Source organism: Diadema antillarum, unplaced genomic scaffold (assembly GCF_040938485.1).
Source record: "Diadema antillarum isolate AM-2024a unplaced genomic scaffold, OU_Dant_1.0 seq00000048_RagTag, whole genome shotgun sequence".
Classification (NCBI taxonomy): domain Eukaryota; kingdom Metazoa; phylum Echinodermata; class Echinoidea; order Diadematoida; family Diadematidae; genus Diadema; species Diadema antillarum.
Genome location: NW_027271157.1, coordinates 762,087 through 774,831, shown reverse-complemented (window position 1 = coordinate 774,831; position 12,745 = coordinate 762,087). Strand labels below are relative to the sequence as shown.

Genomic DNA, 12,745 nt, shown 5'->3' with positions numbered 1-12,745 from the left:
TATCATCACCGTTGAATACTATTAGCCAAAGAGTATAAAACGATTACAATTGGCTAATACTGGCTAAATGGTTACTACTTGGCTATATGGCTACTACACTGATCAATTCAGTGCTTATTTACGTCGATGAATATAGGGCAGTTTTCAATCAGTTGCAATGAAAACATATGGACGGAAGAATTTAATTTACTAGTAATTCAGTTTTATGAATTCGAATGTCATGGTCCCTATATGAACTGACACACCCGCAATTAAATGATTAGACTGTACTTTTGCTTATTTTTATTTTTATCGACGCTAAAAGGCTTGAAATAAACAAACGCATTTGGAATAGAGGACACGCAATCGACTGAATGATGGATAAGGGACAAAATGACAGACAGACAGCCAGACAGACAGACAGATCAGAGGACGAGGTGAATAAGGGAGAAAGTATAAGTGTAGCCTGTAAAAGAGCTTGTCTCTCTATAACAACAAATTATTTTATCACTTGAAGAAAGATCGCCTCATGTTCAACTACCAAAACAAAAGCAACAAAAAATTAATGATCAGACGTTCCTAAAATAAATGATTATTCGTTATGATTAGTGTGTGCACTGTGGCTAGCCTGCGGGTAAGGCTCTCGACTCCTTTAGTGAAAAAGAAGATCAGAGTTAAAGGAATCGTACAGTTTTGGTTCAGAACTAATTTCAGGTTTCTAACATTTTTCGGTGAGGTAATGAGAAATCACCTATGAAATATGAAAGAGCATGGAATTCCATGATGAATTCAACTTTTATTTGCTGAGAATTGGTTTAAAAATGGCTGAAATATCCAAAACAGAGTGATTCCAATAAAGTGTGAGACCCACATTTATTACGATCGCTTTGTTTTACTTTTCTTTTTGGATGTTTCAGTCTTTCCAAACCCGATTTACATTAAATAAACTTTGAATTCCTCTTAAAATGGTACGCTCTGTACTATTTTATAAGCGTTTTAGTGTCTCGCAAAAAGTTAAAAGTCAAATTCTCATCTCCACCAATACTGTACCATCCCTTTAAAATCGAGCCAAGTGCTTACGTCTTTGCATGGATAAAAAGGTTTTAACCCACTATCTTCCTCTCGGCCCAGGTGTATCATAAGTGGGTACCTGGCAAATAACAGTGGAAAGGCCGTCTGGTAGAGCAGTGGCAACTCTAAAGAGGCTACCCCGGACACTTGCTGGATAAAAAACACCATGTCATTATAATTGTTATCATAATCATCAGTCAGTACTGTAATTATTTTGATTGTCACAATATCATCTGATCTGTAAGTCCTCATGAGAGTATTGTTTGAAATTTCTTTTCCAGGGATTGGAGAAAGCCCGGGGAGGGGAGAGGGCGGAAGAAAGGGCGGAGACGACATATTTGAAAGAATATAGGTTATTATTTTTTTTCTTGTACAATGAAGTGGATAACATATCAGATAATAGGGAGTTGCATCATACCTCCCGGTAAACAAGAAGGCCTAACTTGGTTGTTTGCAAATTTGGAAAAAAAAAACAACAACTATGAAAGTACTTGTGCATCACTCACATGCACTTCAGCTGTTATCATATTTGTGTTTTCAAGGGTTGTTTTATCTTTCGTCTATATCGCTAGGGCTCGTCTGGAAGGGCCCTGGATCAGCTTTACGATTTGCTCCTCGGCAGACGCCAAATCATCGCCTTTGCGGGAACCATTGAGGCCGAAACCACCAAGATCCTGGCAGAAGTCACCGGCCAATGGGGCGTCATCCAGGTACCAGTCCTCGCTGACTTTCCCCCTGTCCTCCAGCTGATGCCGTAGGCCCTATCACCGGGGGGGGGGGGGGGGGGGGGGGGGCTTCCGTTGTAACTCCGTTTTGGAGTGCATTGCGATGACTGATTAACGCAAACTTTGCGTCCATCCTCAAATCATTATCACTCATGAATAAAGTTGGGTCCATCCTCAAATCATTATCACACATGAATAAAGTTGAACTCAAACTAAAGAAAATTGAAAAAACCTTGAGGGTGAATCCCGTTTCATAATAATGTTGTGTTAGACTGTGAATTTACGTGTCAGTATAGCAGACATCCACTTATAGCTAACTCTTATTTCTTGATCATATGCTTACAGGACATTCGCGTTAACCATAGAAGCTGCATACCGTAATTAAGATAATGGTGAAAGTGATTTTGTCACATTTCATGATCATGAGCACTGATTATACTTGAATTGCTTTACCCTTGTGGTAATATGATGTATGTTGCGATCAAGACACGCTTTTGGATAAGCGCGCAAACATAGTAAATAAGAGTATTCATCATGGCTAGATTGTACACTTTAATTTGACGGTTCTACAGTAGAGCTCCAAAAGTTTATCTTTTCAATATATTTCATACTTTCAATTTATTTCATACTTCTCATAATATATCAGTATAACATCAAGAATAAAAGCACAAATTCTTGTACCTTGTTGATAATAAACAACCAAAATAATACATACATAACATAATAAATGATAAGTGGTCGAAATCGAAATCGGATTGCACAACGAGAAGTATGACGGAACCTTTAATAAAAGCAATTTTTGGCATAGGCCTATTATAAAAAGTCAGATTTAAGCCAATCAAAATTGGCATTTATAGACTTATGTTCCGTTTTCTGACTTATGCTTGATGCGACTTATGCGACATGGCCCTGGTTTGATTAGCATTGAATATGTATAATAAGACAAATACGGGAGCGACTGGTTTGAATCCCCCTGAAAGACTGTCGTAATAGGCAATAAAGATAAAAATTGTCCTATATTTTACCTTGCGACGCAACGTTCTTATCATTTTTATTGGAAACAGTCCATTTTATCTTGCATCTATCACTTTCAATATTAACCTTTTTTTATAACTCTTTGTGCCATTTAGGAAAGAGATCATGAAGTTAGTTGAATGTCATTCAACGCTTGAAGATAGAGATCATGAAGTTAGTCGAATGTCATTCAACGCTTGAGGAAAGAGATCATGAAGTTAGTTGAATGTCATTCAACGCTTGAGGAAAGAGATCATGAAATTAGTTGAATGTCATTCAACGCCTGGTGAAGAAAGAGATCACGAGGTTAGCGGAAACCTTTTCATGAGTCTATAGAAGTACATACATTCTCTCTTCTTGTTTGTGAAATTAATATCAACACCTTCTTAGAAATGATATTTACCTCCGCCAAGGGAGGAGGTTATGCTTTCGTTACCGTTGGTTTGTGTGTTCGTTCGTTGGTTAATTAGTTTGTCCGTGTGCAAAATATTTCAAAAAGTATTTAACGGATTGAAATGAAACTTGCAGGAAAGGTTGAGAATTACACAAGTAACAAACGATTAACTTTTGGTGGTGATCCGAGAATTTTGGGGGAATGTATGAAGGATTTTTGATATTTTGGCAGGTACCGGGTCAACGATCTTGGGAGTTCAGGCTGCGAGTATTTGAGGTTTGCATGCGCGCACTAAAGTGCGTGCTCTAGTTTCTGCTAGGGCGAGGCGCTCCGTGCAGCTGAGGGTTTATGACGTAACAAAGGCTTCTATATTGGGAAATCGGGCGACTTTCAGCACACAATGCACTGGTATCTCTATGGAAGAACAAGATCAGTGGTGAAAATGATTTGCATGCTTGGCGGAGGTCTGCGCTCTCAGAGTGCTTTTCTAGTTGTTTAATGCGGTTACTTGTTCGGTCGATGTCGTGTATTGGGTGTAAATTGTAGGCCCCCTATTATTCTATGTTTGCAATTTCACTGTGGATTACAGTGCACTCCCGTTATAATGAACACGCTTATAACAAAATTCCGGTTACAACGAAATAAAAATTCAGGCCGCAACATTATTCTCTCTTTGTTTTTTTATTGGTAAACGTTATAACGAAATTTCGATATAACGAAAGAAAGCTGCCGGTCACGAGGACTTCGTTATAACGGCCGGGAGTCCACTGTTGACTGTACAATGTATGTGATAATGATACTCGACGTAAGATACGGCCTTGCTGAAAAACAGCCATCCAGCTGAAAGCAGGCTTTCAACCCGCGTATATTCTGTCGAACTCCATTCAACTCAACAATGTTGTGGGACTTGAACTAGGATGTCGCGATTGAAAACTGATCCATTGAACTATCCAACAACTCCCAAAGAGTTTCAAAAAGGAGATAGTTTTTACGTGTAAAACGCAAACGATTATTTTGTGGATGTACTATACGTGATCTGTGAAACATCTTTCATAGCACGAGATCCTCTAGAATGATTTATTTCACTAAATCAATGAAAAGAATAATGATTATGAAGTAGATGACGTCATTTTCTGCATGATAGATATGAAATTCAAAATTGCTTTTCCAATAGCAGCAAGTACTTTGTCCCGGGAACAGAACCGACCTAAGGCTTGAATATTAATTTATCTTACGTTTTTCATTTCTTCGTTGACGATGTGAATGTATCACCTGAGGAATCTGTCAGTAATGTCATGCAAGTTATTGAAAGTTACATGTGATACGCTCTGAATTTTTTTCCTCCATTTTTTTCCATGCTGGCCGTAATACTATTTCCTGCACCCCCTATTTTGTGTTGAAAACACGAACTATATTCAATAATGTAACACTTGTATGATATCCATAATATAATGTATTGCATTCATTACATTGAACGTATCACATTGAACTCTGTAATAGTTAGATGTGTATGTACATAATTACATGTATGGTAATAGGCCCTTTATTTCTCACGATTGTGTTTATGTATCTAATAGGACCTATTGGTAAATACTTTATACACCAGCGTATCCCCACAAAAAGAGTAATCCAACTTTGGAAGACTACGATTTTATAACCATCACCAATGGAGAGCGCAGTCTTGGTTGTGAGGAAAGAGAACCTCTTCTTCTTTCCTTTGATACCTAATTATGATGACAAATGTCATGCATGACTGAGCACATGAACATTAAAGACAACAATGACAAATTGCTCTTTTTCCAAGTTTGCGTGTCACATGAAGGAACGATGAGTATCTTGGTCTTACTGAATCAATGGGATCTGTCAATGTACGTTGCCAAATAAACAGGCCAGCCCGCACGAAAGCAGGTCTGTGTTTAGTGTTTCTTCTTACAGTTTATGGTTCAAAACTTTCAAAATGGCCACCTGCCCGATAACGTGGTCACTCTAACTATAGGCCAACCCACACAGTCCATTTTCTCTGCTCGTATTTAACACATAGCTCGCAGCTACAAACAATGTCTCGAATATGAAGAGAGAAAATTGGATAATGAGTTAGACTTTGTGGGAGTGACCAAGTTATCGACAACGGTGACCATGTTGAAAGTTATGGACTAATAAATGTTACAAGAAGCCCTAAACACAAACCTGCATTGTGCAATTGGGCCTATTAACTTGACCGCTTTCATTGACAGATCCCATCCCTTCAGTGAGACACCCATTGTTCCTTCATGCAACACTCAAACTTGGAAAAAGTGCAATTTGTAATAGTTCTCTTTAAAGTTCATGTGCTCAGTCATGTGTGACATTGGTCATCATTTTTTGTTATCATAGGAAAGAGAAAGAAGAAGAGTTCTTCTTTCCTCACAACTAAAACTGCACTCTCCATAGCTGACAATTATGAAATGGTAGCCCTCCAAAGTTGGATTACTTTTCTTTATACGCTCTGTATATATACATGCTAGACACGTGACACGGTGGCCCGGCCGGGCAACCAGAAGTATAGATGTCGGGCCACGAAACCGAAAGAAAAAAAGTCATTGTCGAGTCTGTGTATAAATATCTATATAGAATAATCTTTTGAAATCCTATCAATAAGAACACTTTCATTTACCTTTCTGCCATATCTTTCCAGGTCGGCTTTGCTAATTCAGCCATTGGCCTCTCTGACCATGCGCGGTATCCCTACTTCGTCCGAACCATGGGCAGCTCGGCGGACCTGAACAAGGTCAAAGTTCAGATTTGCCAGCGTTTCGGGTGGACCCGAGTATCCACGATCACAGAGTCCGTTGAGCCGCACATTGGGGTGAGTATACTGTAAAAGCAGCAATTTTATGTGTGCATAAATCCAGGGACGGCGGTACGGGGGGGGGGGGGGGCGCCCCCCCCCCCCTCCTTTTTTTCTTTCACTCTTATATAGGAATACATAAGGTGTGATCACATACTATATATATTTTTGTTTTTGCTTGTCATCAGAAGTGGCACCAGATGTTGCGCTGAAGGTCTTTTTCTTTTCTTTCTTTTTTTTTGGGTGTTTTCTAGCTCCTGAAACCCGGTGCCCCCCCCCCCCCCACTTTTGAAAACGTGACGCTGACCATGAAATCTTTCTCGAATTTCGGTATAATAGGAGCCAAGATTCGCGAAAGTAAATTACTTAATGTGCGCGAGCATGATTGGCTATATAATGCACTGAATGCCTGCATGTGGCAATATGCGAAAGTTTCATACCGTTAGTAATGTCCGGAGGTTCATGCGCGCCTGTATATAAAGCCCTCTTTATTTTGGAGGTCAACCTATTCGAAACAGCCGAGACAATTTCACTGAGTTTGACTATGCCTGCATAAACACCGATGACGGAAAAATTCTTCTCAATTTAGAGCTCTCTTGTATAACATCAATTTTTCTTTCTGAAGTTTAGCGGGTTACTCTTATACATATATTTTTTTTTTCACTGTATTTCTTTAATACTTTTAATATCTCTGCTCTTAGGTATCTTCCAATTATACATTACTATATACACAATGATAAAGTTTATCATTTTAGGTCATTACAAGACCAAGGCAATGTCATACGAATCATTGATGTTATGCTAGTTGTTATGATAATGGAAACTTTTTCATTTACAGAAGCATTAATCGAAAACTTGTGAGGAAACGACAATTATACATTACTATATACACAATGATAAAGTTTATCATTTTAGGTTATTACAAGACCAAGGCAATGTCATACGAATCATTGATGTTATGCTAGTTGTTATGATAATGGAAACTTTTTCATTTACAGAAGCATTAATCGAAAACTTGTGAGGAAACGACATATATTATGTTGTTTACCCTTTTAAACCAATATCTTGCGAAAACGGGAGAAACCAATGATATCATAACATTCTTGTAGTAGTTCAGTCTGTATTAAAAATCCAACAATCTCTGATCGTATTCTTCTCATTAAAGGGATCTTATGGTTTTGGTTGAGAGCTAATTTCAGGTTTCTAAACCTCCCATGCAATATGAAAGAGCTCGTGATTCCAAAGATTATTCAACGTTTATTTGGGGACAATTTGTTTTGACATTGCTGAGATATCCAAAACCAGGGAGGTCCCTGCCAAAACAGAGCGATCCTCATAGAAGATGGAACACACTTTGTGTTTGGATGTCTCAGCCATTTAAAAAACCGATTTCCATCAAATAAACTTTGAATTCCTCTTAGAATGGTATGCTCTGAACTATTCCAGAAGTGGTTTCTTGGTATCTCCCCCAAAATTAAGACCCCTATCCTCATCTTCAACAATACTTTATTATTTCTTCAATAGTACCATACCGCAGGGCATGCCCGTTGGTGCTACTCAATTTCCTTCCGAATCTTTATCAGTCTACAGGAGAGTCAGATCAGTATTCTTCATTAAGGCATGGATGATGTCCAATATATCATTGTTTTATACTATTTTGTTTCTAAAAAAAAAACCCTGTCAGACAAAACTTGTTTTGTTACGTCTTCGTATGCTGTTACATTATTATGTTAACACCATCCGAACCAGAACCAAATGTTATCGTAACAGGTATAAAATCTGACAGGCGAATTGATCCAGAGAATTGAATGGAAGAGGCCAATGAATCGAATGGCATTTTCCTTTGTGTCAACTCAATGGGTCACGCAGCCGGAGGCACGTTTTTTTAAAAAAAAACAGAGGGGAGTATATATTTCTGGTTACACCTCCGGTTTTCATCCACTAACAAGCCGAAAAAAAGGCCCTCAGGGCAACTTTCTCCTGCCACTTCCGGGTTTGTTCAGCTAACGAAAAAAAAAAAAAAAAAAAAAAAAAAAAAACCACGCACTTCTAGGCCCCGTGGTACAACTCATAAAAAACTTACTTCCAGGGTGAAAAAATAAAATAAAATAATAAAAAAATGGGGGGGGGGGGGAGTGATTATATCCTATGTATTATCAAAAAAAGGGGGGAAGGCCGGTTTCGCCTTGTTTAATGAAGATCCACAGAGAACAAAAAAAAAAAAAAACTCAACAAACAAACAAACAAGAAAAGTTATCATGATAACAGTAATGATCATGGTATGACAAATGAGGAAATACACACAGACGCCTCCAGCACAGTGAGCTAATGATGATAACGGCAGTGCATAGTGGCAAACCTGTATGATATTCTTACACTATAAAAGCCACAGGACAAAATGACCGATAATCATTCTCTTGACAGGTGAGAGGGAATCCAATCAACAGTCCAGCAGCGTGCAATGATCCAGGGCCGGCTGGACTGTTGATTGGATTCCCTCTCACCTGTCAAGAGAGTGATTATCGGTCATTTTGTCCTGTGGCTTTAATAGCGTAAGAATATCACACAGGTTTGCCACTATGCACTGCCGTTATCATCATTAGCTCACTGTGCTGGAGGCGTCTGTGTGTATTTCCTCATTTGTCATACCATGATCATTACTGCTATCATGATAACTTTTCTTGTTTGTTTGTTTGTTGAGTTTTTTTTTTTTTGTTCTCTGTGAATCTTCATTAAACAAGGCGAGGACTCTTGCAGACGTGAGTTTTTAAAGTTTTATGATGGCGATAAGAGCTTGGTCACGTGAACATGACGTCAATGACAAGACTTTATTTTCACTCACTATGGACAAAAAAAAAACAGCAACAAAACATTGAAAACTTGCAAAGTCTTTGACATCCCCTCCTCCATCCCCCCCCCCCAAATCTGTGAAATGCTAACAAATCAAATAATATTCTTTCGAGGAAAGGCCAAGATATTGTTCTCATTTTCCCCCTTTTTTTAACTTTTTTTGTCTCAGTCCGAGGCACTCTGCCTCCCTGGGGGTAAAAGGAAGGACAGTGTTTAATGAAAATAGGAAGATGATGAGCAACACACAGTTACTATGGTAACGTAGAGATTCTCCGATGGCTGCTGATTACATCAACCTGAGCGCATTCATTAAACTTCAAGCAGGCGTGATTTAATTTCTTTATATTTTTTTAAACTACGAAATGATGCATTTTGTTTAATTCATCATTTCAGAGATTTTTTCACCTTGCTCGTGAGACTGTAAGCTCTGATATATCCTGTATTAGAGATCAAGTAGATGAAACAAGGTAAATTAATTATACTATCCTCATATTATGCAGAAAAATGAACATTCGCTCACTCGAGACGTAAAAAAAAAAATACAACCACATTCTCCTGGTACAAGTATAGATATTATACCATGTCAGTAATAAGATTCGAAATTTCTCAATAATTCTGTAACCAAAAATGATGATAATGGTGTACTCCAGACCAAGATAAATCAGGAGAAATGTGATCTACATTACGTTTGAAATTTCGAGTAACAAACACAGCACGAAACCATGCAAATGTTTATGGGACTTCATGTACAGTATGAGTAGATTTGGCGTACATGATTCTATTTCTATTTCTCCAGCCAGTCACTGAGTTAATTTTGCAACTTTTTGTACTTTTATACGTAAATGAATGATTGAATGAAGAAATGAATGAGTGAATGAATGAATGAATGAATGAATAAATAAGTAGATAACCAAATAAATTAATTTATAGATTAATAAATAATTGATTATTCAATTAATTAATAGATGAATTAATGCATGCACAGCTTGCTTCCAAAAGGCGCTAAATCCATTGAAAATGATAATCAATGATAATTTATGTATATATGCGTGTGTGTGTGTGTGTGTGTCATGAATGTGTGTTTGTTTGTGTGCGCGGGCGCGTGTGTGTGGGGGGGGGGGGGGCGTGTGCTCTCTTGTGCTTGGCAAAAGCAATGCTGACTGGACGAAATACTCAGCTTAACGCAGATTTCATTCCGTTGTGAGATGCAGACCCATTAGATAGTCATATATTCATTGGTTTTAATGCCCCTGTCACACAGTGCTTTACGATGGGTTACGTCGGCCGCGGATAGATACGGATGAGTGAACGCAGGGGGACGCAGCGTGGACGCAGGCATCCGCAGAGACGTATGTAGACGTAACTGCCGCAACTCATCCGTAAATAAACGCAAAATGATGGCGCCAAGCCTGCGAAATTTTGAAATGCTCAAAATTTCGCAGAGGGACTCTACGGATGAAGACTTACGCAAGTAACCGTACTCAAACGTAATTATCTGTAACTGAACGTAACTATCCGTAGCCTGGACGCTGACTATCCGCAAAATATTTTACCTCCCGTCCGTTTGCGTTCGTTTACGTCCACCGTAAGTATCCGAAAGTAACCGCAAGTTAACGTATCTCAACACTTTCGTCCACTTACGGATATTTGCGGACAGTTACGGATGCTGCGGACGATTACGTCCTTCGAAGTTTTCCATTTTCCACTCGCATGGGAACACAGAGACTCATGGGAAGCCACACAACTCGTGTTGCCAAGCTGCAGTGCATTTACCTGAAGGAATGCAACAACACAGTCGGAGCAGTGGAGAGGCAGAACCGCGTGGTCAAATTATGAAATTTCTCCCACAAATGGTCATTTTAGGTAGCACCAATATACTCATGACATTGGTTGACCCTTGGTACTGAAAATTTTTTCTTGCACTCAATGAATGTATATTTTTCGAAAAGGCAATATTTTGGGTAGGGGATGGGGTGACAGCATTTAAAGGGGATGGCGAGTAACCGATCAGTGGAAATCAGTGGGAATGCTGAGGGATGATTGTTCCAATCCTTGTGGGATTCATTTAAGAGTACATTATATATCTACTGTTGTGTGAAAATTATTTGCTTCAGAACGGTCTCATATTCAAGTAATGTGCAGATTAATGCCCCGTCACTGACCAGGGACGCTTACCTGGAAACATTAAACTGCACATTACTTGAATATGAGACCATTCTGAAGCAAATAATTTTCACACAAGAATAGATATATAATGTACTCTTAAATGAATCCCACAAGGATTGGAACAATCATCCTCCAGCATTCCCACTGATTCCCACTGATCAGTTACTAGCCATCCCCTTTAAACTTACATTCATTTTTCTGGCCGGGAAAAGTGTGGATCAACGATAACTATTATAAAATGACAACGAATCTAGTATTTCTCCATTGTCTTACCCACTTTACGCTCCATGAAATGTTTATTACATTATATATATATATATATATATATATATATATATATATATATATGTACTTGGGTGTGGGAGGGGTGCTTCATTTCATTTCATTTATTTCATTCTTTCTTTCTTTTCGGCAAACATAACACGAAATGAATCAGAAGGTATAACATAGGCATGTATTCGACTTTACATGGTAGATGATAGTTAACAAATAAAAAATTATACATGCATACCGGCAAGATACAAAGTTATGTCTGGAGAAGAAAAAATAAAGAATTGAGAGGTTCAGTGAAAAGCATGCTTGTAAATTGTGGACCACTCAAAGGATTCTTCATGTGAACATATTTGTGTATAAAGACAGGATAGAACAAAACCGAACAGAACAAGACAGGAGACACGACATTACATGACTTGACAGAAGGGTATACCATTGAAAGTAATAAAGGAAAGAAAGGAAAGAAAGAAAAGGAAACATGAAAGGAACAGCCAACATGCTGAACATCGGGATCGAAAGAGGGAAATGAGGTGCTTCAGAGCTCGAGCAGCTCAGCAAAGTTTGTACAAATAAGAAAATGTAAAAAAAAATACACAATGATGAATGAAATGATTGACGAATTAAATGATTGACGATGAAACCTTAGGTTGTAGAGACCAGCTAAGTAATGAATAGTATATTATCTTAGTTTGAATTCAACAAGAAAAGTTTCAACTTACGCTTAAACGAATTCAAAGATAAAGAGTTTTTTATATCACAGCTTAAAGAATTCCAGAATCTAGGGCCAGTGTAAATAAGTGTATTTTGTGCCAATAAGGTTCTCAAAAGGGGTAAATGAAACTCATTAGATCGCCAGGTGGGATAATTATATATAAAAAAAGAAAAATGATTTCCTGGAAACATTCAATTGAAAATACTGGAAAGTGCATTCGTGTTATAATTAAACATAAACTGACCCAGCTGAAAGAAAAACAAATCTTTAATCTTTAAAATCGTATTTTTCACGAATAATGGATCTGCATGGGAACGTGGTGAAACACCAAAAATATTACGAAGTGTCTTTTTTTGTAATAACAATAGTTTATCTAATAAAGTTTGATGGGCACTAATCCATGCTAAAATTCCATAATTAAGATAAGGTAACATTAATAAAAAATACAACGTCAACGAAGAGGACAACGGGATATGAGATTTAAGTATATTAATAATACCAATATTACGCGAAATTATTTTACTGATATTAATAGTATGAGGCTTCCACGAAAGTTTATCGTCCACCGTAATACCGAGAAATTTATGTGAGATACACGTTCTAAATGAACGTCATCAAAAATAATATCTGAGCTTAAAACTTCTATACACTTACTAAATAACTTATACTTTGTTTTCTGAAGATTTAGTGATAAGTTATTGGCTCTTATCCATTGAGTAATTTTTTTTTTTTTA

The 12,745-nt window shown here is 37.8% G+C and overlaps 1 protein-coding gene across 1 annotated transcript in view; it reads left to right on the top strand.

Annotated features, from left to right (window-relative positions):
• LOC139725513 (gamma-aminobutyric acid type B receptor subunit 2-like) overlaps positions 1-12,745 on the top strand; it is a 68,149-nt gene that overhangs the window by 11,399 nt on the left and 44,005 nt on the right. The window contains exons 2-3 of the mRNA XM_071636597.1: positions 1,623-1,760; positions 5,858-6,028. Coding sequence (XP_071492698.1) covers positions 1,623-1,760; positions 5,858-6,028 — 309 coding nt within the window. The remainder of the gene's footprint in view (positions 1-1,622; positions 1,761-5,857; positions 6,029-12,745) is intronic.